Below are 27,500 nucleotides of genomic sequence, written 5' to 3' on the forward strand. Positions count from 1 at the left end.
GGTTTTCATTGATGCTAATGACAACCTCGTAGCGGTGACAAGATCTTAAACGGTATGGGAACGCAGATATATAAATAATTTTGTGTTTTAGCGATTTCAAGAATGTTGTGCTCGTTATTACAATTGTACGAATCGCGACATTCCGCAGCGAAAATTAAAGTTTGAAAAAATATTTACAGGCAGCTTTCCTCGGTTCCAAGACATAACAAACATGCATACATGTCAAGGTGTATTTTCAATAATCATTTATTTAATATTTTTTTGAGGTGACGTTATCACGTTTCTGGTAGGGATGAATGAGTGCATTTTAATTAGTATTCAGTATTTAGGTTATGTTGAAATGACGTCACTAAATTTTTGGAATGAACGCATAGACAAATTTTACAAAAATTACTAAACGTTGAAGTACACAGGGTTGTGCTGTCTACATTTTCTATTTTTGTTCTCGTTCCTTAAAATTTTGCACACACCCCGAATTATAAACGCATTAATTCTGAACAAAGAATAAAATTCACGTGGTACGCATACTTTTAGAGATAATGCAGACTAAAACTTTCGACGCACGTCCTGTTATGGAAAATGTTCTAATCAAGGACGATAATCTCGGGTTGAAATTTTTACATAACTAGAACTCCTTAACACTGAACCGACGTCAAAGACGCAAAAAAAAAACGTCATTAACGGTTTTCCGTGCTTTTTTTATTAAGAACTTCTGTTATCCTGTGGTTTCGGTTACTGTTCGCAAGAGTCAGAAATTATTCAGACAACTTCTGGGTACTTCGGAAGTGTCAGAAGCGTCGGTGCCAGTTGAAGATAGCGCAACCGCTCCAGCGCCTGCTGAAAATTTATGAACGACTCGAAAAACCACAGACAGCAAAAGTTCCTAGTACAGGCCTGGAAAAAGTCAAGTGACGAGTTTTACTTGGAGTGTGTGATGTTGGTTTAGTGTTCACACTTCAAGTTCTACAGAAATTTCAATTCGATAACTCACTGCCATTGTTGACACATTCATTATCTCTAAAACTATGAGTCTCACGAGAATTTATCCCGAAAATCGTTTTGTTTGTAACTGAAATATTTCAGGGAAATATTAGCTATTATTTTAAATAAAAATTTAATTTCAGGTGATAATGCCAAAGATAATATTCAAAAAGGTAATTAATATTCTACGAATTTAGTAGAATTTTAAAGCAGTGTTACGTTACATAAAGAAAACATTGAACTGTTTTAGAAAAGTCGTCGTACTACAAGCACCTGGATATAGTAAAAATTGGAAGTATTAGTTTAACAAAACTAAAATAAATATAACAATTCCATCGTCGTAACGAGTTAAGGAATTTATTTCTTGATGATAATTATTTTAATTACAGTAAATGCACAATTGATTCATTCCCAGGGATTTCCCTGAATAAAAATTACTCCATTTGTAATGTACTTTGGAAAAAATACTGCTCCCTTTTGTGGTTAACCAAGATGTGTTTCCGCTAATACCGCAAAATAATACCCTGAGGGAATTTTTGTTAGTCTGTTGCTCTTAATAAATAATGCTACAGAAAAAAGTGTTATCCAACTTCCCCTATAATTGATGTTGATATTATATCAACATCTACGAAAAAACTGGAAAAAATGTTAACACGTAGAATTATTTCTATGTTTATGTAATCTTTCAAGGAGTAGTAGAAGTGATTCATATTTTGAAATTTTAATAAGCGATAATGTAAAAATATACCAGGAAAACATGCACTTTGAGATTGAGTGGGCGCTGAATCGGTGACAGAATATGGAGAACTGTAGGCACTTCTATTATTTATAATTTCTGCATCAAGTATGTTTGTAATCCTTTCGAATAAAAAATATATTGTTCATACTTTGGTAATTTTGCTAACGCATGTTAAAATAAAAATGTTTTCGTGGTTGATCAAGATTTCGGAAGAATGTACTGTCATTAATTTAACCTTGATTTATGCTTTTTGTATAAAAACAATCTTGTACTTTTTACGTACCGAACGTAAGCTAAAGAAGTAAAATGATTTCCATCTGTCTGTCGTCAGTGCCCCGATATTTAATAAACAGATAACTCCGAAACTACTGAACAATTTGACGACGTCACATCAAAAATTCTCATGATAAATGGTAATCAAATACTCCTTGACTTGATTTTTGACTCCTGGCGTCCAGATTTTCGTAAAAAAATCGAAATCGTATAACATTTTACAATTTAATTTCTTCTGCTGTTTTTACTATTATAATTATGTCGTCCGCAAACATTAGTTCACTTCCTTTATTGCTTGGTCCAATACTATTGAGTATAGGAGTATTTCATTCCCATGTTTGTTTTACATTTTTTTATTCTTTGTTGTTGCGTCTGAATCTTTGTATTCTCCTTGTACATTTCTTTTATAATTTTTATTGTCCCTTTTTCTATTTGTCTTTTTTTTTAATACTTAATAATATGATTGCAATTTCTCTTGCTTCCTATAACATTATCCCTGGCTGTTTTTCTTTTGGTACCTTTATTTCCTACATTATCTCATCTATTGTTTAATTCTGATATTTTTTCTTTCTTTTCTTTTTCTTTATCTTTCTCTGTAGTCTTGATTCATCTTCTCTTCAAATTTTATCCATGATTCTTGTGTTGCTTTCTTTATTGTCTTATTCACTTTTTTGCGTTTCTCTTTACATTTATATGTCTTTTCTTTTTGATTATGTTTTATTTCTGTTTGTTAATTTTGCAATTCAGCAGCTTTTTTTACTGCATACAGCAATCTATTTTTGAATTCTTTGCATTTTTTTTTATTTCAAATTTTTCTGGTTGCTTTAATTTTGCAATTAGCATGTCTTGGTATTTATCTAGTTTATTTTTTTAGTTTATTAAAACTGTTTCATTCTGTCTTCCTTTTCTATTTTTTCTTCCCGAACTAAGGAAGTATTGTAACAGAGTCCATTTGATAAATGGTTACTTTCATGTTTTCTCGACGAGCACGAAAAAGGAAGTTTTACGATTCCGTCTCTTTGTCTGTTATCTGTCAATTTTTACCAGATAATCCGAAACCACTAAACAGATTGTTGTAAAATTTTATATGGTTATTGTTTTAAATTTGTCTGTTTATCCCCACCACCAATGGGATGACGTCATCTTCAAAATTTACGATAGTAGATGTTATTTAAAGCTGATAAAATAACATACTTGTGGTTTATGAATTCGTGTAGAGTTTTTACTCTAGTAGTTAATTTGGATAAATTAAAAAAAAATTTAAATTATATAACATTTTGCAATTTAACAAACCAAATGCTTTGAAATGTTGCGAAAGTTTTAGGTCGTTATTCAAAATTTATCTTTATCCCCTCCAAAAAAAATGGTCACGTTATCTCAAAATTTTGCCAAATAAATTCTGCCTAAAATATACAAAATAGAATTACTTATATAGGTGACTCAAGAAAATTAACGATTGAGGAAATCAATTTTATTAATCAAATCAATAACGAGTCACCCCATTTTCCAGAAAATTTAAGTATACAGTACTATGATTATTAGTAGTACTACATTGCACATATTCAAATTAATATACGTGCGCTTGCTAAAATGTTAATGATGTCATCACAAAATTTCGTTATGGAAAACTCACTTAAAATATACACACAACATGCTTCTTTACCTGGAATTTAACAGTTTTCATAAAAAATAAAATAAAGTCTGCAAAATTAAATTTTATAATTTTTCGGAGAATCTGTATTTGTCGCTTGTACTTCAGCAGCAGAGGAGGTTCTGTTTAAATAACTGTAGACCAATTTTTTCTTAATTTATCTTCGTCATGTCCATTTGTACCGCTCCTCTTGTGCCTTTACATTTTTTACCATTTCCAGTTTTTTTCCGATTTGAAAATAATAATTAATCAATTTATTATTAATTTTTCATTTTTATTAGTTACTTCTCTGGTAATAATTCTTTGTCCGTTGTTCTTCGTTTCTTTCCCTTCTCTACCTAAAAGTGCTTCTATTTCTATATTATGGTTTTCTGTTCTGACATTTGAATCTCCTATTATTATGATACTTCCCTCTTCTATTGCTTTTTGCACTTCTCCATTAAACTTATCTTTAGTTTCTTCTGTTGCATCTTCGTTTCTGTTATTAATATTCTTTCATTTACATAGTTTTTCTTAATTGTGTCCTTTAACTTATCTACTAGTTACTATTAATTCTACCCCTTTTTTTCGCTTCTTCTGTTTGATCTACACCTGACCAGAAAAGCCACTATTCTTTACGTATTCTTGCCATACCTCCCTCTTTCTTTTTTGTTTCAGTAATTCCTAGTTTCTCCATTTTATATTTTAATTTTTCGTTTTTCAATCCCACTTTTTCTCCTTTTATATTTCGTATATTCCAAGTTCTTATGTTTAATCTACTTCTTTTGCTCGCGCTTTGTATTGTATTACGTTACTACTATTGTTCGTATTACATGTTTTATTCATTTCCTTACTTTCCGTCCATTTTGTTCGCCTTATTCGTCCTATTTCTATTCTACTGCTTCTTAATTTTTTGGTTCAATTTGTGTTCTTTGTCGTTTTCTTTTAATCTATCTTCTTTTTTCCCCACATCTATCCCTTTCCATCTATGATAATTTTCTCGTAATTAATTTTGACTTCTTTTCCCATACTCTTTTCCTGTGCCGCTATTTTTTCTTTTCTTCTTTTCCATTGTCTTTAGTTTATTTTTACTTGAGCCCTATTTATATATTTTTTCAAAATATCTTTTTTCTCTTTGATAATTTGTTGTATTTCTGTGGTTCACCATTCTGTTCTTTTTACTGTTCTGTTTGTTATTTTTGTCGTTCCACAGCTCTTTGTTGCTGCATCGAGGAATCTATTTTTGAATTCTTGGGCATTTAGTATCTGGTGACAAGTAACCATACTTGGCATGAAGTCATGGTTCTGAGAACGAAGGAAGTATTATCTAAATTCTTTAGACCAATTTTTTGTATACTTATTCTTGTTAATTTAATACAGCAAATTCCAAACACTACCTACTTATTGTAACTAAACTTTTGTTGTGAAGTCTAAACAATAATTTTAAAAACAAACCTTCGTAAACCGTGAAGTACATTAACTGTACAATAAAACACTCCATCACTGGAAACTGCATTGCAAAACAAGCAGTCGCTGACATAACAATCGTCTGCAACGAAAATTTGTCGCCAGATTAAAACCAGTGGGCAAATTTGGTGTTAAATTAATAAATTTGCATCACAAAGAATCTTATCATTCAATATTTAATGCGTGTCACACCCATAACCACTGAAATGATCTTCATATACCCATTATTCTTTGTCCAGCCTGATCGATATCCATGCCCAAGTACCACCGTTTTGTTACCAACCGGATATTTAAAACTAAAACTTATAAAAATAAAAACTTATTTTTCCACAGAAACTTTACTTGCTACAATAATAACAGTAGACTGTAATGAGAAAAAAAGGTGTTAAGAAAGCCACGTCACGGAATTCCAGTTAGTTTTCCGCAACGGTTCACAACAATATCCGTTTTAGCAGAAAAAACCCCCGTGTCTTCCATTATCCAAAGGATTTTCGTTTTTAGCTTTCTTGGGAAAATCCCTGTACTTCTCCGTTACCTATTCTTAAAGCTCGCGTTCGAACAACGAATGCAATTATCGCAAAAAATACGCTAATAAACTTTCAACAAACACGTTCCGGACCTGGCACGTTTCAACTTGTCTCGTGAAAAAATGGTGCAAGACTAGTGTGATAAATTGATATGTATTGTAACCTTCGTTTTTCGTCTACTGCAGACGCACTAAGAGCAAAGAAATAAAATCGGAAGACGTCAATACCATAGAAAAATCTATTCATGGGTGTTTTATAGGTTCATGCAAGACTCAAAACTATTACTCATCGAGTACAAAACAACCTTGTTTGCTCTTTGAATTACATTAAGCGTGACGTTGACTGAACATCGAAAACCTCAGAGACGTCAATCACAGTTGTACACACAATTGCAGTCGTTGTCCTTTCAAAATGCAAACTATCTGGTATTTTTGTAAATCTGACATTATGTTGTCGTTTTAGAATGTATCTGATGCACGAGTGCTGGAGTCATAAGAACCGTTATTAGATGAAAAAATGATAACTTGTATCTACAAGTCACAGTAAAATCTACTGTGACGTTTAGTAAACAGATTCTCCACGTTTGTCTTTTTCATTAATTAAAATACTCGCAGATTGCGTGTAACTGCAGTCAACATCCACATAAGTTTCCCAGTCACGCACAAAGTTTAACGAGTTTATTTTCTACTATGTCTTTATAAAGTTAAACAACTCAAGTTGCTCATCTATGACGCAAGCAAGACAAGATCAAAACGGAAAATACGAAGTAACGCGTTACAACTTGTTTTCATTCTTATCGTGTTAATTCATTCATCTTGTTTTGTATGTTCTTACTAGAATATATTTTCCATCGCTGTTCGAGTTGTAGATTTATTATTCCATGCTCCTTCCCTTGGAACAGCATCATTTCTTTCTACAGCTGTCACTAAATGCAAAGACACGTTTGCCAATATTTAATAACTGTAATTTATGCACACATGACAAGCGTTTAATTAAATTATCATATAACGTTCATTAAAACTTACTTGATACATGAGTAAACAAAATGAATGGTGTGTTTCCTATTATTCAACTTCCTCTCAATAATGCATACAGATGTTTTTTTATGTCATCTGGGAAGATCTTTCGTTTATCTGTTCAGCTTTTGCGGATTTGATTTTCTTTAATTGACATTTTATGAACATTTGAAAGGGGAAATGTACATAAAAAAAATGACTCCTACAAATAATCTTGGCTGTTTACAAATCCAAAGACACTCTCACTAGTTGGTCATAACCGGCAGATGAGCATTTGTTATGATTTTATAACAAAAAATTAGTTAAATGTCTGCATTTTTGTGCTTTAAAGTGTTTGAGAGTGTCTTGAGGGCTCCTGGTATTTTATTTGTTGAATAATACTTTGAAAAAATCATCGGGATATTTGGTATTTTGTCTTTACATTAATTTAACAGAATCTTGAGGGCCTTTATTTATTTTCTCATCAACGGTTTAATAAATTTGCATAAAATTCTTCCGCCCACCTCCTTTCTCCATTTCACCGCCCACCCACCCCTACTCCGTTTTGATCATTTTATTGGCTCTGAGACGAAAGTTTGGTGTTATTTGGACAAATAAAAAAATCTAGGATCACAAATTTTCTTTTTGTTAAAATTTTATTTTATTTTTTCGAAAAACAACTATGCTGTCAGCGTCTATTCTTCAATAATAAAAAAATCATATTAAGTATTTTATTACCAACGGTTTAACAAATTTGCCTAAGATTCAAATAAAGTAATAATAATGTCGTTAATTAACAATATTAAGGGTAGTCACTAGAATGAAGAGGGGGTGGGTGGGCGGGGCTCTTCTTTGCTTATAATACTGTAGAAAAAACTAAACTTAGCCCCAGCCATCTCCTTACTCCATTTCACTGATTTATTTTATTTACGTAAAATGGGAATTAAATTCTGATTTGAAAAATGGTGTAATTTAAAATTCAAACAAAGCCAAAAGTGGCCCCGCCCACCCATCCCTACTCCGTTTTGATCACCTATTTTATTGGCTCTGAGACGACAGTTGAATGTTATATGGACAAATAATAAAATCTAGGATCACAAATTTTCTCTTTAATGAAATTTTATTTTTTATTAATTTTTTTTAACGACTTTGCCGTCAGTGTCTATACTTCAATAATAAAAAGATCACTTTAAATAGGCACAATGAGATACATTCCTAAATACCGCCCCTCTTCTCCAAGCCAATGAAATGATTTATTAAAGTGGAGCTTGTGCGAGTGGGAGGATCATCGGTATTGTATTGTTTTTACATCTGATTATTACTTATAAAGCTTATAAGATTTATAAGGCTCCTTACTTCATTTGACTGATTTATTTATTACTGTAAAATGTGAATTAAATTCTGATTTAACAAATGTTATAATCTAAGATTTAAAGCAAAATCAAAGGTGGCCCCGTCCACCCACCTCTACTCCGTTTTAATCACTCATTTTATTGGCTCTAACACTATTTTCTACCTATTTCTATTTAAAACCTTGTTTAGCGAACGTAAATGCACGGCGTTAAACGATATTTTAATTATAGTTTTATAATCCGTGGCTTTGGAATTATTAAACACGGGTCGAAGATGCGTTCGGACCCATTAGTCACGTCCTGAGTGCGTTCGGCAGTTTTCGTGTTCATTAAATATAGCTTGGCTGTGAAAATAATCTGAAATCGAGCTAATTTTGAACAGTGATATTTATTCTCATCGCTGCTTGTGATTTTAAGCCCGTATTGGATATCGCAGTTCCTTTTCGAAAGGCGTTTTGTTCGCGTACTTTCGAAACTTGGATAATTATGGTCTTAATTTGAGGTCGTAGAAAAAGTATAATATGTAACACGTTTATGAACTTCTCTAGACACTTATTTTTTAAACACTCGGTCCGCTCGTGATTTACTAAACTCTGATACTTACTAAGTGTTTATTGGTGTGGTAATTTTTTAATTTTGAAACATTTTGTATTTTTGTTATTTTTTGAAATTATAAAAATGCATATTTTTAGTGGTTTATTTTGTTTAAAAAAAAATTGAAGTAGCTTTCTTATTACATACTATTAATTTATTCGATAACCCCATTTTTATAAACTCTATTTTAAAAAAAGGATAAAAAAACTGTTTCATAATACATCATTTTAAATAAATATTAAGTAAACAACAGAAATAATTCAAGTATTTTTGCCATTATTCTACGACTATTTTTTTTTTTTTAACACAAACAGCAAATATATTTACATTTCTTACAAAAGCAGAATTTAAATTCATTTATCATCCGTACGCAATATTTAGATTTATGTATGTACATGTATGGTCATGTGCTGATTTAAATGTGACTCACAAAAAAATTACTTCACTTCAGAAATCATTGATAGAGTGTATGATATTATTTTGAAATGTCTATTAAGTGTGAGAAACGAAAGCCACTAAATTCTCAGTTTGAATACACCTTAAAAAGTTTTAAATTGACACTGCTAACGCAAGCGGCATGGGTAACTAGAGCAGAAATTAAAAATCACCGAATATCAGAACAATTTAATTTAAAAAAATATATACGAACTGCAAAAAATAAACAAAATAAAAAAAATATCCCAAGAAAGTAAAAATTCCACTTCATTTCGTACGATTAAAGTAAACAATATATTGGTTGCGTTTAGCTAGGATGAAAGAAAAACAGTATTTTGAAGTTAAAATAACAGGTTTTTAAATAAATACAAAAACGAATAAAGTCAAAAATCAAAGTTTGAACTGAACGAAACACGGAAATCTAAACGACAGTTGTGACAATTATTATAATAACTTCCAAAAATTTATGATTAGTGTATTAAGTAAGAGGACCATGTGAACATGATGCAGCACATCGTAAATGTTAACAAAATAACGGAAATGGGCTCAATTACCATTGACACTTCGGTAACAGCTTATTATACTGTCCGCTCTAAATTGATAGATTGTACGTTATGAAATTAGTCAAGTTAAAACAAGTAGGTTAATAAATCAATTTAAAACCAATTGGCAGTGTGCGAAATTACTTTATTATCTTAAAAAAATAATTATATGGTATAATTTTTTATGTATATATTAACGCAAGAAATTAAAATATTTTTATCCAAAACAATCATTAGCGTCAGTAAATATGTGATAAATGGTCAAAAATACCAAGAACCATTTGCATTCGTAATTCTGTATTAGGTTCTTTAATTTCGAAAAAGTCAATTTTTTGCAAAACCAAATTCTGCATAAATTGTGTCCCTAATTAGCATAATCCCAAATGAATCATTCATTTGCTACCATAAACTAGAACTCAACAAAAATGTCACAGCCACACAGTTACCAATTTTACGTAACCAAATAAAAGTAAAATCGTAAAAAATCGACATGTTGGTCGCCATGATCGCCCACGTGACGTCCGTCCGCCAATCACGCGCATCCTCTTCCGCGGCAACCGGAAGCGATCGACTCGGATCGATCGATCCGGTGTGAATCCGGCCTAATTATCGGCGTCCTTTTGATGGAATTAATGAGGACGTGAATCCGTTTATGAAATAAATTTTTCCAAGGATCGCATTCGTCCTGGCCGCGGAAAAAAGCGCTTATGACATTATTAACTGCAACTTTTGCCGTGTAATTTTATTTAAAGAACTATAACAATTCGGTGACTAACATTGTTATTTAAAGAGCAAGGTCGGCGATGTAGGTAAAGTCGCGTGTTTTCCGGTCGGCTCGCGAAGAGCTCGAACAATCAGTGTTGCTGTCGAAGATTGTTATTAATTTCCAGACGCGCCCTTTCGAGAAATAAAGAATTTCAAGGGCGATTTTGACAGGTGACATTCGGTATTTCGAAAATTTCCCGAACACGCCTGGTAGCGGCAATTATCGACGTGTGATTTTTTTCGTTCGTTACACGCTCATTATTACTGTTCGTGCAAAACGAGTAGGCGGTTCAACAGTTCTGTTGACATATTATCTGGACACCATGAGCATTTCGCTCGCATATTATCTCGACACCGAATTTCATTATAATGTCACGGACAATGGAACAGTTAATCGAATTGCAAATGCTAAGATTCCTGCGTGGCGCTATGGCCCTGCAAATTGTTGCTTTTTTGAGAGTGAATAATTAGTTGGGTTTGAAATATTTCCTTGGTTATCGGGAACACGGATTTCTGGGATTTGAAACATGGTAATACGGACGGAAAAAGTCGGGAGATAATTACACGTTGTTCACGAAAATCAATTATTAAATAATAATATATTATAACTAAAGTTAATTATTTTTGTTCAGTAATTTAATTATTCTATGCTTTTGTTAGTTATTAGCTGAGACTAGGTCATGTCTAGCGATTCGCGTTAGGGTGACGAACTGTGGCACAAGGTTATATAGTCAAATGTTTCTCCTCATTAACCATTACTTATACTTCTTCAGGAACAGCGCATTCACCAAATTCAGTTGGACGTGGTTTCGGTGTCCACCACACTACAATATTTTTAATTATATCATACATTATTATTGTCAATAAAATCGGACTTAATATTCCACCTTGTCATAATTCGTTATTTATTGCAAATTCTTGGAAGTGAAAATTGCTTGTTCTAGATTTCTTCAACTTGTCAACAGATTCTGATTAATTGAACTGATTATTTCAAAAAAGAACATAAATTACAAATTATTATATCTCAGGCGACATAAAATTATTCAGTTGTGCAACAGAACATTACCTTTGTTTGCGGTAAAATTAATATTGTCCCTGGTGAACTCTGTGAACTAGATAATTTTTTTATTGCTGTTCTTATTTTTTTTTGTCCAGGTTTTTCTCGGTCTTCCGTTAGTTCTTTTCTTTGGTGTCGCATGACGTGTCCTTTCTACCTCATTTATCTCTGTTGTGTTATGGTTTGTATCAATTTATCTTCAAATTATCTCCTATTATGTTATTTTTTACTGTGTCAGGTCTTGTTTTCTTCTTTGTAAATGTTTCTAAAGATTTGAGTTTTTTTTGTTTCAGTATCTCTTTTTAGTTAGTTTCTTGTTGCTATTAAAAATTTTCCTGCTGCTCCTGTTCTTGCCTTGATTTCCTGGAATTCTCTCCTTTATCAACAGTTGAATTGGCGCAGTCTTTTAATTGAGTATATCATACATTGCAGCTGTCAAACAAATCGGACTTAATATTCCACCTTGTCTTAATTCGTTATTTATTGCAAATTCTTGAAACTGATTACTGCTTGCTCTGGGTTTCGCAAACTTGTCAATAGATTCTGATTGATTGAACTGATTACATAGTTTAATAAAAACAACATAAATTACAGATTAGTATTTCTCAGGAGACAAAACTATTCAGTTGTGCAATAGAATATTACGTGTAAAAATAATACTGTGCTTGATGAACTTTGTGAATTAATTGACCAACAGATTTTTGTGTACAATGGCGTGCAATAAAAATACTGGTGAATGTTTTTCTCCTCATTTCTGCTTTTTTCTCGTTGTCACAACGTCTGTTTTATTTCGGAAATACCACTTGTATATCATCGGTGTCAAACCTGTTTTTCGGTTTTTGTTTTTTTTTTGTTGTATTTAAACCACCAGCTACCAAATTCACACTTTCACATGTCATCAACCTAAACAGAAAATTTACGACCAGTTTTGGAATCATGATATAACATTTCTAAACTGTTGAGTTACTTTTTTTTTATTTGTCTCTTTATAAACCCATAATTTTGACCACTGTAGGCAAACAATGTTTTGCTGTTGAAAATTGTTTAGTATTGTTTCTTCTTGGTTTAAAAGTGAGACTCACCAGCAAGAACACCAAATTTCTTCAGGACGTCTACAAAAATTTTGCCATTTGCCAGGGGTGCATCTAGAGATCTGGACATTTACGTCGCGAATTTTTATGCTTATTGTAGACATTCTTACAAAACCCCACGTCATTTCAATAGGATTCTATTGGCATTGATATGGGGGTAATCTAAAAACTTCACGACCGTCTCTCAATGTTTCATCAGTCACGTAACGTCGGGTTCTGTTCGTACGACAAGGTGTAATTAAATTCCAAAGTGCTTTTTTCGAAGATTTTTCCTTGAAATTGACACAATGATTAATCAGTCATTCCTACATTTGGCTTTTTTTACACGAGAATGTAGGAGTGGTAGGTTGCATTGTCCAAAACCACTGCACATCGTCGCTGTAGCTTATTTAAACCAGAAATAAGCTGATTATTCCCCCAACTTTGAAAAATTACTCCAGTCATTGCTACCATCTTGTGGTAGCCCCTGTCATTATGTTTTGAATTTAGTAAAAAATCCCAACCATCTAAAAGCCAAAAAGGTATTCCGGATGCAAAATGGTAAATTTTGAACCTTCACTGGTAATTTTGATTGGGCTACTTTTCAAATCTGGTAAATCCACGTCTCGTCATTGTCGTCGACCATTGACTTGTTTGTGTTTACATACCAGGGACTTTAAAATTTGAAACCAAATGGTTCTACCGCCTTTCCAAATGTTCGCAGACATCGTCCAACAGTCTGTCAAACATACTCGTATGAAATTTTTTTGATCATTGGTCTGCACACCTGTAAAGTTATATATAGGTAAATAACAAATATTTTGTGTGAAATACACTTACTTTAAATATTCCAACGAGTCTTCAAACAATTTCCTCCCTTGTAAAATCTGGCCTGTCCTTTCGAAATGTCACAGAACATTTTTTGATTGCAAGTTTTACCTCTACAATTCGCCGTTATGTGTTTAAAACAGTTTATCCAACATATAAAAACTAAACCACAACCACCCCTTATCCACAAATTTCCTGAATGGAATATACAAATAGACAAATGTACTGTTTACTGGAATCCACGAGTATTTGTATTTTTCGACAGACAATATTTCACGAGTGACACATACGTTCCGTTTTGACTTACCAAATCTCAGTGAAAAATTTTCCTTGGGAAATTTTGTAAAAAGTTATACTGAATTCTCATATGTCAAAGGCTAAACATTTAAACATAGATCAAGGTATTTGATTGCTCTTATTAAGAGAATTATTTATTTTTGTAAAAATACTTAAAATAGCCATTTTTGTATCTGGAACGATAATATGCCCACAAAGTAGATTTGGAATCATCACACGGAATACAAATCAAAAACTTACCTCCAGTTGAAATGTCCAAGTCCTTTTTAATTATAAATACCTTGCGTTTATATAAAATATTAAAATACATAATGTGGAAGACATTTCAGCTTCCTAAACACTGAAATATATATATATTATGACAGTCCTTTACGATTCTAAAATTAATAATAACACCCAATATTTAAATTAATAAATGCCCTTATTAAGTTTCTCTGTCTATTTATGTTTCTCTGCTTCTCTTGGTTCCTCGCTATCCATCTCTGTTCCTCTCTTTTTTGTCTGTTTTTTTGCTTTCTTGTTTCTCTACTTTCCCGTTTCCCTGTTACGTTTTTATGTTTATTACCACTTTTTCTATAAAAATATATTGTTACGATGATCGGTGAATTAAAATTTGTATTTCTTAATAACTCAAATTTACACGACTAACTATACAGCGATTATGTACAGAATAATTCCGACTCGAACTCCCATTATTTGGACTACTCTAACTCCTCCCGACGGTGGTTCCCATTTATTAAACAGCCGCGAGGTTCTTCTCGAAGGTCACCGACAATGAGTCATCATCGCCGTACATACTAGAACCCATAGGCGTCGTACCGGGGAGGCGTATGGGTTTATTTCGTAACAATATACATAGAGTGTTCTATCTCACGCCTTATACATTCGGTGTATGACTGTTACATAAAACACCATCAACGTTCCATATATATACATTCAATGTAAAATTGTTATTAGATAAAACACCGTGAACATATGTATAGTTGAAAATATTTTTTTTTGCATTTTATTCAGTACACCAATAATATTACACTATTATATTATGAAAAATGCAAATTTTCGAGTTCAAAAAAGTTATAAGCCTGATTTTATTATCTCCACATTTTGGAACATTTGTCCTGGTGTCATTCAGAGTAACAACTAATTTGAATGGGTTATCATGGATGTCATTAATTTTCAAATTACATAATTTAGCTCGCCTGCTTTGTGCCCAAAAATGAGTATCACTTCATTAAAAGATACTTGATGTTCGATACTTCACTTAAAATTAGATATTACTTAGATTAAAATTATTTCCAAAAAACTTACTTTTTCGTAGAAAAACGCCGATATTATAGTTTCATCAGCTCCTATCAAATTTTTGGTTAATCTCTCTTACAAAATGATCCTTTGGTCTTTTCGTACCTATCTTTCTATTTAGTTTTTTCTTAATGTACATAGTATTCTTTAAACAACACGATACTCAAAAACATGTTTTTAATTTCTTGTAAAGAAATTAGTATTTTTAAGCTCCGCCCGCTTGATTTACAGCGAATAAAAAAATCATCACAATTGAGATAGGGCGGGTGGGAGGGCTTAGATTTTGCTTTTTTGGTTTTAATATGTGTACACTTCTTTTCACTAGATGAAACTTAAAATATGTTTAAAATGGTAAATTTGTATAAGGAAATATCGATTTTGCAATTAGGCTCCGTCCCATAATTGCAAAATCCATATTTCCTTGCAAAAATGTACTATTTTAACCATGTTTTAAGTTTCTTGTTGTGAAAAAATGGCTGTGTATATTTATATATAAGCCCCGCCCACCCGACCTATCTAAATTCTGATGTTTTTTTTTATTCGTCGTAAGCCGAGGGGCGGAGCTTATGTAAAATTCTTATTTTTCTACGAGAAATTTCCATGTGAAATCTGTTCTTAAGTAATCGTGTATTGCAAAGAAAACTAAATGTACCCATGCACCCATCCATCTCGATCTCAATCGTGATGAATTTTTCATTCGTTGTCAGACCGAGGGGTGGAGCGTAATTGCAAAGTTGATATTTCGCTATACAAATTTACCATTTTAAACATGTTTTAAAGTTTTTGTTGTGAAAAGATACACATATTAGTATAATAGCCATAAATCTTGTTGATTTAAATGTCGAAATATATCTTCAACAATACGTACGCGCCGACAGAAAGATATAGAAAATGATGGCAGCTATTTAAAATATGAGGGTTTCGGTGAACAAGTGATTAAAATGCCTTAAATTAGTGGACCTCATTATCTCTATCAAAATTTATTTTTTGTGGAATTAGTGCTGTCAATCAGAAAAATGTCCCCCTTACTTCAGGGAATTTTTCTTCGAGTTGGCAACACTGCATACTACCGCAGTTTGATTGGTTGAAAAGCCAACGTCAACGGATGATATAAACGACGCATATCTTCGCCGCATATTTATCTTACAACAGCAACGTCAGAAGCAAGTTTATAAATCGACCTTTATGCTATGGTACTACAAAACCTTACCTACTTTGTCAAAATTTGGAAATTTAAAATATACATACAGGGTTACCAGAATGTATGAAAACGGTTAAATATCTTGAGAACCAATTGTACAAATCAACTGAAATTATGTATAGGGGTATATAAAGTGAAAAAAAAAATTTCGAGGTGCAAGGCCAACTTGATTTTTTTAAACGGCACAATCGTACTTTCCTTCTGAAAGAAATGCCAAAAGAAATAAATTATTATTCAACAATAATTAAATAAATTAATAATTATTAATTTCAATGAATATAGAACAATAAATAAACAAATAACAACCGAAACCAAAAACTACTCTCCATTTACTTGCTGGCAGTAAAAAAGACGCTGAATAAAGTTTTGTAGTGAGTTAATGAGAATTTCTGGACGAATGCTAGCAATTTCGTTACATATGCGTTCCTGTAAGTTTTCAGTGTGAATCGGTCTATTGATATAAACGCGATTCTTCAAATACCCCCTATGTGTCAAATCCGGTGACCTGACAGGCCATTCAATAGTACCTCTTCGGCCTATCCATCTGCCAGGAAAAGTTTAATTTCAGTACTGTCGCACTTCACGTCCAAGACGTGGTGGAGTATCGTCTTCTTGAAATTAAATAGTTTCTGCTGGTAACTCCGAATTTTGGTAATTGGGAAACAATTCTCTAACTCTAGGCACTATCCGTTCCCGTAACAGCCTTAAGTATCCCTCAGAATTAAAATTCCCATTAATAAAAAAAGGACCAATTAGATGGTAACCAATAATACCGCACCAAACATTCAGTTTTTCTGGACGCTGTGTGTGGATTTGCTCCATGCAGTATGGATTTGTGTCAGAAGGTACCTGCAGTTGTGTCTGTCCACATAACCATTTAAACAAGACGAAGATTCGTCAGAAAACAAAATCCTGTTGATAAAACTCTACGATCAAAATCATTTGTGTTTAGCTCTTGTACCAAATGGATTTTGTACGGGTGAAACTTTTCCTTTTTCATTATTGTTTGAATTGTTTTTCTACTAACATTGTAATTCAGCGCTAATTGTTGCACTGATGTCTTGGGCTTTTCTGTTGCGTCTACAAGAGGACATTAAGGGCATTTTCATCATTGGTAGCAGTTCTTGGCTTGCCAGGTTTTGGACGTTCTTTAACACTTCCAGTTTCAAACGTAACTATGTCATCTTTCTTTTTTTTTATTCCTATTTAAAATAATTTATTTTGCTATTTCGATTCAGAAAAAAAGCTCTATTCAAAAATGCATTAATTATATGGTAGTGCCATTTAAAAAAAATCAAGTTGGCCTTGCATCTCGAAAATAAAATGCGAAAAAAATAGTATATTCAACTCGTTAGAAAAGTGATTTTCCTGCACTCGTATGGCTGTTTAGTAAAATGACACTTTTCTAAACACTTATTGTGAGTAACATACTATTATATTGTAGTTCTGACTGAATTTTGTTCTAAATTTTGCTATATTACTCAAGTTATACAGTACTTATTAAATAAAACTTTCGAAATGCATCATTCATTGCACAGATTTATCTTCATTTAGTGCATGTACCTCTATTATTACGGTGACTGTATGGAATAACTTAATTTAATTTTTAAAATTCTTTCAGAATTATTCTTCCAACTACTCATTATCCTGTTTATGAGGCATGAAACTCGTGCATCTTTACTGGAGGTTAAGTTGAATAGCTTTGGCTAGACTTCACCTCGTTATAAATAAAGTTCTTTGTTATTATTATCTGTGTCACTATTACAAACTTATCGAATAAAATCTTGTAACTATAATATTCCTTAGAGATATCTACCAAAATGTTTTATTGACGTTTAACAACCCGCAGAATACGAAAACGCGTGTTTGAAGTTTCCGTCTATCTGTCTGTCGACCGTCCGTCGTGTTCTATTACAACGACAAATGTTTATTTTAATAATGTCCTTCTATTTTTGACAACTTCCTACATTCTTTTAAAACAACTGTAAAACAAATCGACATTAAACAGCACGTCCTATTAACACGTTGTTCTGGTTGTGCTTGACAAGCGCAGGAAGTTAGGTGTTAATGTTAACTGTATAGACATTTTCTTCTGCTAATTCTAACTGCTCTACTCTCGCGTGGTTCCTTAATTTCGTCCTAAAGCGGAACGCTTTTAGTCGTTTCAGTTGTTGCTATTCCTACGTTATGTTATGATTGTGCTTTTTTTAGATAATGAATAAGCAGTTTTTTCTGATCATTTTCTTGGTAATCGAAACACGGATTTCGGCGCTTTCAAACTTGTTGATAGGAACGGAAAAAATTTGGACATTGAGATTACAGATTGACGAAAATCAATTATTTAATAATAATATAGTACGAATATAATAAGTCGATATTTAATTAGTGAATGCTTTTGTTATTGTTAAAACGCCACGCTATGCACGTCCGGGAAACGAAATATACTTACTTCATTAATAGCTTACAGATATCTAAAATCACAAAATACAGATTAGTTATTTTCAGATATTTCCTGTTTTTCACTAGATATTTCACAGTTCTTCTAATATATTTTCAAAAACGAAGTGAACATCTTTTGCAACTTTCTTACTTGCTGAAAAATTTTAATACATACTTGAACTTGTTTTAATCTACTCTGTCAACAGTACGAAAATTAACTGTCTATTACAAACCATGGTCAACTACATCTGTATGCGCTTTGTAACCTTGCACAAACTAACATCATCAAACACAGTCACTGTACAAAGAATGACCACAATGAGTATCACATTTTTAATTTATTATTGTTATTAATTACAATGGTTTATAGTTAATAAAGCAGCAAATAGCCCTTAAACCTGTTAGTCACAACAATGAAACAAGCCCTGCAGCGACCATTCAAGAATATTTGAAGGATTTAGTATTGAATTTTCTGAATATTGCTTAAAAGAGATATTCTTTCGCATTCTTGAACAGAATATCTATTAAAATTTTAATTTCAAATGTAATATTTTCGAATATTGAATCACACAAATTACTTCCAATGATACGATTTTTCCTATTATAAAAAAAATACAAAATGTTAGATTTGTTCGCTTATTTGCCGCTTGATTGGTCTTTTGTGCGGTTACATGATGCGAAGAAAGCACTATTCTTGCGGTTTCCTCAACCCGTGGGTGTCGCTTTAATATTGCGATTTAAAACCTTTAATACAATACCGCATTATAACTACTTTTTATCAAAATGGCTTTGAAGAAAATCAGTTCATGGATCACCGTATTCACCACAGCACTTCTGAGGAAAGTAACAAAAAAAAGTAGCAGCTATTGGTCGCAAAACACCCACATTCGATTTGTTGCTGAATCACTAGGTCACAGTGTAGATTGTTATTATAACATTCCCTTAACATTTTCGATGAAAATCTATGACTCGTTCCAGACACTTGGAATCACCTACCTCAACACCATAGAGATGATTCAGTTCAGACACACGTAGGCGAATCGCGAGTGTACCAAAAAAGGTGGAAGACAAAACTGCCAAGAAACCCATTTTGGATTAAGTGGAGCAACAAAAATTTAAAGTCCAAGCACAAATAACAAAAAATTGTTTTATTATACAAACATGTTTTGACCTCCTCTGAGGTCATCTTTAGTCTGAACCCCACATGCACACTTAAATTACATTTTAATAATCTGTTTCTTTTTTTTTGCAAGAACAAATAAACTTGAACTTCTCAATTCATGGACATAATTTGATCGGCAGTACTTAAATAAATCTTGAATTTGCCATTTACATGGTTCGCCTAAAGTACAATACACGGGGTCATAAAAACAAGAAATAACAGTGCAATCTACTCATCATTGATCAATTACCATAGTTAACAGTCTGTTTTTGAATGATTTGTTTTTGTGTATTTTCTATTTGAACTATTCTATTTTTATCCGGGTATGTTATTTATAGATTAAATATGTTTCTAAATTGTTCAGGGAAAAATGTTTCAGTCAATACAAATTTCTTATACCTCACGGATGTTTTCGAAACTTAACAACGTGGTGTTAAATTATTATATCCATTTATGGGTAGACGTACAAAAATTTTGGATTTCCACATGTTTCCATGAATATATTAACTTTGCTGCAGTGTAATAAGACTAATGCGTTTCCAAAATTTCATAGAAATTTGCTAAATCACTTGTGATACAATTAACAACAATAATAATAATAATAATAATAACATAAATCTTTTCGTTGAGCCTACGTATGCAAGCATTTCCCAAAAAGGAAGTATTCTCAGACAAATACTTGTTTAATAACCTTTTTGATATCACGTCATCAAGTTTCCCCAGGGGATGAAGTACTAAATTTTGTGCTACCAATATAATTAAAATAAAGTAATAAATTATTTTTTAAGACAACCCGCTTACACAAAATTAATCACACAAATAAGTAACCTTGTCATACTGCTTATTTCATGACGTCATATTTTTTTATATGCAGTAAACTGAAATTAATGTATAATGTATCACAAGGGAACGCCAAACGTGCATTTCCGTGTTGTAGAAGTTGTGAAAGACTAAGAAAAAATTTGATCAACTGCTATTTCGACAGCACTTCCCTCGCCCTTGAAGTGCAATCCAGCTCTTTAAAAATTATAAAATTTAATTTTTCGATTTTCGTTTTGAAACAACCCCTGTAAAGTAAAAACCAACGGCATAAATAACACCCCCACAGCACTTTAAACTTTAAAGCACTTAACTAACGGGATAAAATGTCCTTCAGCACTAGGTAATAGCAATCTGAAGCTCAAGTGTTTATTTGTGTTTATACATTGAAAGAATGTTACGAGTACGTAGAAATTAGTTTGATTTGGATGAGTTTGTTTTCTCCAAACAGAGGACTAAAATTATTAATTAAACCACAATCAAACAAAATGTTCTGATAATTATAATACTTATTTTATCATTATTATATAAAGACGTGCGTATTCTCACATTTTCCAAAAAATGGGGTGACTCGTTATTAAATTAACCCGTAAAAAAATTGTTATTACATCATGAACATAGACAATACACAAGGCGAGAGAAAAAGAGAAAAAGAAAAGGGAAAAACGAAAGGCCAAGCTTGGAATCGAACGCGCGACGTCAGGTCTCAGTCTTAGCCACTAGACCACAACGGAGATGCCTTACACTAATAATAAACTAGTATTATACCATGTTTTGTGTTTTTGCAAAAATTTCGATCGTTGGGGAAAAACTCAAAGCGGATTCATACACCAAACTTACAGGAGTATACTGTTATATAACAGTTAAATCAAATAAACATAGAATTCTTTGAAATGACGTCATCAAATTGTTGGTGGGGATGATTAGCAAAATTTTCTAATAATACATACAAAATTTGACAACAAGTGTCTAGTAAAAATGGATACAGACACCAGACAGACAGACGGAAACGAGAGACTACATTTTCCGTGCTGTAGGGGCATGAAACGTCGAGAAAACATAAAGGTTATTTTGACATAACTTCCCCCGCCCCTGCAGTACATTTATCTAAATTTTTCGAAACTTTATAAATTTTGATTTTGCGAACTTTATTTTTTTATGATAATCCCTCGAAGTTAAAATAAAGATATGGGTGTAATAAAGGCAGATAAGCTATTCGCATTCGCAAAGGATGTGTATTAATTTAGATAGATGAAGTGTAATAATAGCAATAAAATGAAAAATTGAGTGAGCCTTTCTTGTTTTCCATAATAAATTGCCTCATTCATAAATTTTTTTGAATCATTCTGTATAAGCAGTTAAGTATAAGGTGTCACTCACAAGAACCATACAGATTGGAAACGTCAAAGAAAACTGTGAATTGTTAACGGCTATTCTGCCATCGAAGACTAGATTTTGCATCGGAACAAACACATTTTTCTAAGAAACCATAAACTCGGTATAGAAAACGGAGACAACCGATGATCACAATTATTTACAATTGTTTCTACTTATTTGATAACTTGCCTTATTTTTTTATGCAAGATCGGGGCTGGCGTAGGTGAGACTAAATCTTCGGCTTCTTTTTGCTTAATAATAATTGTTATAGTTTTCTTTGTACATATTTTTTTAAGAACAGCAAAAATCGAGTAAGTAGTTAAAAATGTTTGACCTAACAAAAATTGTCAAAGTTTTCAAAACCCAACGTTAAAATGTTCGCAGTTAACTTTAGTGTTTTATTTTCGGATAAATTTACAAGAATCTGATGTTTTGTTGCTGGACGAACTTGAAAAAATATTTTCAACTTTTAGTGTTTTATTTTTTACGAATTTGAAAAAGTCTTGACTGCCGCAGTGTTTTTTTTTTTTTAATCGGGAGACTCTTGGGTACCTACGGTGCATTATTTTGGAAGCCCAAGGAGATTTTTTTTGTAAATTATTATTATTTAAAACAATTTTGGGCGACTTTGGCGTCCTATTTTGGAAAAATCTGACCTGACCTTTTCTTGAGTTAATTTTGGGATCCGATTTTTTTTTTTGAAAAATTTAAAACAATCTTGAGGTTATAGGTATGCTTGTTTCAAAAGAATTTGAAAGTACTCTGGAGCCTCTAGTGTCTTTTCTTTTAGTAATTTAATTAAATTTCTTAGAGGATACGTCATTTGCTAAAATCAGTCTTATCTTAGCAGATACTAGCCCCACCCGCCCGCCCTCTATTTTTTTAGAGAATATGTCAATTGCCAAAATCAGTCTTATCTTAGCAGGTACTAGCTGTCTAACATTTCCAATATTTTGTCTTATCTTTCGACCTATCACTTCTTTCCTTTCTTGTAGAGACGAACTTCGTCCTACGTCATTGTAATGCATTGCAAAAATGGACATAGTCGACGATATTGTTGGGAAATTATTCCCGAAATTTATCCCAAGCCGCTTGAATCGAATACTCCCATATACCGTCTACCTTTTGTCCATTCTATTGGAAATGTAATTTTTGAGTGAATACTCAAATACGCAAATAAAGTTCTAGAAAGAACTAACTAAGAAATAGAAAACGTTTCATTTGACAGTTGTTAAAACCACAGCAAGATTGATTAATAAAATGGTGCAAAATTTAAATCCAAGTTAAAAATAAGTTTATAAGGATTTTGGTTTTTGTCTTTTTACTTCCCAAGCGTAAGCAAAGCATTGTAATCGAGCCCGTCGACTGACTCTCTACTTTTACTTTTTCTCGACCTCTTATGAACCCTACAGAACGACGAACTAGGTCTCCCATTTCCATCTGTCTGTCTGTCCGCCTGTCTGTCCGTCTGTCTGTCTATCCGTCTGTCTGTCCGCTTGTCCGTCTGTCTGCCGTCCGGGATTTTTATTAGACAGATTATCTCCGAAAGTACTGGCCGATTGTTGTCAAATTTTGTATATATATTAACAATATCATGTAGATAGTAAAACGCTAACCAAAATTTGTCTAATCATCCCCACCAATAATGTCATGACGTCGCTTCAAAATTGTACATAGTAAATGGGTTTTAAATTGTATAAAATATATAACATATTTCTACACACCGGGTTGAGTTTTGACCCGAAACATCCAGATTTTTGGAAAAAAAATAAAAATTATAAACATTTTGCAATTTAATTTTAAATCTGCAAAACCGAATGAAAATTGAAATTTTGCAGATGTTTCAAAGTTATGATAAGCATGATAAATTTTTAATCAAAATATATTTACTTATCTCCTTCAAAAAATTGATGACGTCAGCTTATAATTTTGCCGAATAAATCCTAACTAAAATGTACAAAATATGATGACTTGTGATTTATCATTCCATTCATATTTTTTGGATTTGCCTATACAGGGTGACTCAAAAAAATTAATGAATGCGTGAATTTATTTTATTGATTTAATCAGAACTACAAAATCGAATGCCTTGAAATCTTGGAGATGTTTTAAGGTTATCATAACATAAGCATGATAAATTTTTGATCATAATGTATTTGCTCATCCCCCCCTAAAAAATTGATGACATAACCTCAATATTTTGCTGAACAAATCTTACTCGTATCTTAAGTGTGCAAAGTATGATGAGTCTATACCTTAGATCATATAATAAATAGATACCACCATGCCGTGTTCTTTCCCTAGCAGAGCCTGTGACGACATCCTCCTGTCACGCATCTCTCTCGTACATGGAGGGATTACAATGAAGCTATCCTTGCCTGATCACTATTTGAATTTTGCGCGCCTAAATTTTAGGAAGTATGTCTGAACTAACTTCGTACGAAAGATGTTGACAGCTTGATTTTATAAATAATTCACAGTAGATAATGAAAGGAATAGTAAATTATTGGGCAGCAATTGTGATCCTTTATGATTACATCACTTAAAATAGGATCTTTGTTCTAAATTCTAAAATTGTTTTTTGTACAACAACTCGAAAGAGAGGTTAGGAGAAACATCTGTCAAAAGCGATTTGTTGCGCTGGTGCGGTACAAGGATGGAAGTGAAATAGACATATATAGATGAAATGCATATAACAAAGATGAAGATGTGGTGATCACACAAGGATAGCATTATACTACTCCTCTTGACGTAGAAAACGACAACAGATAGCTTCATGTCTAGTCACAGCTTTCAGTTTGAGTATTGGTATCTATTTATTATATGATCTAAGGTCTATACTTGTAATTTATCACTACATTCATATTTTTTAGATTTGCTTATACAGGGTCAGTCAAAAAAATTAATAAATCAGTCAATTTATTTTATTGAATAAATCAAGAATTGCAAAACTGATTGCTTTGAAATCTTGCAGGCGTGTTAAAGTCATTTTAAGCATGGTAAATTGTTAATCAAAATAAATCTGTTTATTCCCCCCAAAAAATTGATGACGTTATCCCAAAATTTTGCCGAAAAAACTCTACCCAAAATGTGCAAAATATTAGAGTGTTTACTTATGATTCATCATTGCATTCATATTTTTTATTGGTCAATTAAGAACGAGTCACCCCATTTTCCCGAAAATGTGAAAATACAAACGTCTTTATTTAATAAGAATTATAATAATGATATTCAGCACATTTTGTCGATTGTAGCTTACTACTTAATAGTTTTGATCCTGTGTTTTGAGGGGACAAACTGATTCAAATCAAACTAATTTCTACGTGACATTCTTCCGATGTATGAACATAAACACTTTTAAGTTGTTTTCCTTATCGAGGATAACCTAAGGTCGTACAGTAATGGAGTCCGTTGCGCAATTTGGTACTTTAATATTTTCTCGATATTTCATAACCCCTAAACAAGACCGTAGTTAGGGGGAGGCTAGGAGATCCTGAGCCTCCCCTAGATCTAGACAAGTTATAATTAACCAAATGTGAATTACAACATCGAAAATCAAAATAAAATGTAATATTTTATTCAATAAGAGGAAGTCAGAGCAATAAAAAAGTCTGGACCGTCGCTTATTGCAATTTGTAGAAAACATCTTTTAGTTTAGTTTCTGTTTAACTGTTACGTCTACAGGTTGATAAGTGTTTTCGTTATTTGTCTCAAATTACAAGTACTATAAATCATTTTCAGTTCGGTCTTCAGTCACACCTCTGTTATACATACGGTAGACGTGATTAAATTGTTTCGTTATTTTATTGATTATAAATTACTATTCAAGAATGACAATAATGCAATACCTTTATTATTAGTATTACAATGAATCTATCCAAACTGATGTATGCGTCCTTGCAAAAATATGGATGCCATCAACACAAAATTTTGCAATATAAAAACTCATGTAACAAACGGTTAGCACAGTTATTTTTATTTTAGCTTATAATGGTTGCCATAAAAAAACAATGAAATTCGCAAAATCATTTTTTTTTATTTTTCGAAATAGGACGGTAGTTATGATGTTTATATTATCTTTCTTAAAGACTGGACAGATACGGGAAGATAAGAAATAATATAAAAACAGTTAAAATAATCTCAAAAACATTGATAATAATTGATTCAGACGTACACCTTTTACCTTTTTTTTAAGTCCAAAGCCTAAAAAATTAAGACAAATGTATAAACTATTGTTGTCAGAATAGTGCTTCACTTGACCTCAAATCATACACTCAGACTCCCACCAGATGCAAATACTGAATGAGTAAATCAAATTGTTCATTTAAAATACGTAGTAAAAAATTCAATTCTCTAACAATTACATGACTAACAAGATTTTTTTCTTTGTCCTCAGATTTTATGGACGGCACTGTCCGTAGCCTTAGGTTTAGAATTGCGTGGCGAATACATACGGGGCGTCCCTTGCATAAAACGTCACCAGCAATTATTCTGCCCAACGGCAGGAAATTCCTACCCATTGTGAGTGAAATCACTCAATTAGCACTTTTTCCATCACAACAATGACGAATTCCGTTTCCAGAGATCGTATAGAATTATTCATAGACGAGAACAAGGCACTGATGAAGAGGATGTACGGGGAGTTCGACATGGGATCACCCGAGTACGGTCCTGCGGGCCGGAAAAAGAAGAGGTCGACGAAGCCGGGCGTGCCGGACCTACACTTCGATCCGGGACCGGATCCGGGCGGGAAAACCGGAGGAGAATCTTTTTTCAGCCACGTCAGAAATCCGCGCCAGAATTTCAGAAACAATCAGAGCTCGGAGAGCGGACGAGTCGACGCCTGCGAGAGCAAGGTGGAAATTGTGACGCCTTATTGGGCGTCCAACTCCGCCGGAAAAATCCGGGCGATCGTCAACACGCAACACTTCGAACAGGCCATCCATCAGGAGGTGTGCTCGTGAGTATTTACAATTAACGGTATTTTAGCGCTAAAATGCCAAGCACTGAATTATTTATATGTGTTGCTGTTGGTGGTACCGTTAGAGTTTCCACGTCACGGTTGTTTTGGGAGGAAATAACAAATTAACACTGTATTGGAATTGTGTCACTGCACACCATCGAACTATTTAAATTAGACCACAAGACCTTCTCATTCTATTTAAATAATTCAATGCTGACTGGGTTTTTTCGTGTAAATATATTTGTAACGGTGCCTCACATTTTGTTCAGCTGACAACTACGCGTTTATTAGTGAAGATGTGATTTGGCGATGAAAACCGGGTTTAATGACAAGTTGCGTAATATACAACAATGAAAGTAAAAGTGCCAACTGCCCCCGAGCTGACGCCCCCCGACTTTCTAATATTAAATGGGTTTTTTTTATTACTTGTGATACAGTCGCGGTTTCCACTCTTATTTTTTTGCTCATTGTATAATAAATTTTTTTCACTAGCAGCCACGACGCATGCAAATGTCGACTCATTTAGAGGGAGCAAATTCAACTTTTGCGACCACCGGTTCAAAAAGAAAAATTGAGGTTATGTCCGCAATGTTTGATGTGATTATTTCTTAAAAAATGAACAAATGTGTACTACAAACATTACTTGAGTATACGCATGGTAGTTGGTAGACGGTAGAAGATAAAATGA

General features: G+C 32.8%; 1 protein-coding gene across 1 annotated transcript in view; it reads left to right on the forward strand.

Moving 5' to 3' along the window:
* The window catches only part of LOC135132020 (protein spaetzle 3), a 47,132-nt gene that overhangs the window by 14,007 nt on the left and 5,625 nt on the right, over window positions 1–27,500 (forward strand). Inside the window, exons 3-4 of the mRNA XM_064059934.1 lie at window positions 26,246–26,370; window positions 26,432–26,809. Coding sequence (XP_063916004.1) covers window positions 26,246–26,370; window positions 26,432–26,809 — 503 coding nt within the window. The remainder of the gene's footprint in view (window positions 1–26,245; window positions 26,371–26,431; window positions 26,810–27,500) is intronic.

The sequence above is a fragment of the Zophobas morio genome, unplaced genomic scaffold (genome assembly GCF_036711695.1).
Source record: "Zophobas morio isolate AGI-343-1 ecotype UQ-CSIRO unplaced genomic scaffold, CSIRO_AGI_Zmor_V1 ptg000021l, whole genome shotgun sequence".
NCBI classification, from domain to species: domain Eukaryota; kingdom Metazoa; phylum Arthropoda; class Insecta; order Coleoptera; family Tenebrionidae; genus Zophobas; species Zophobas morio.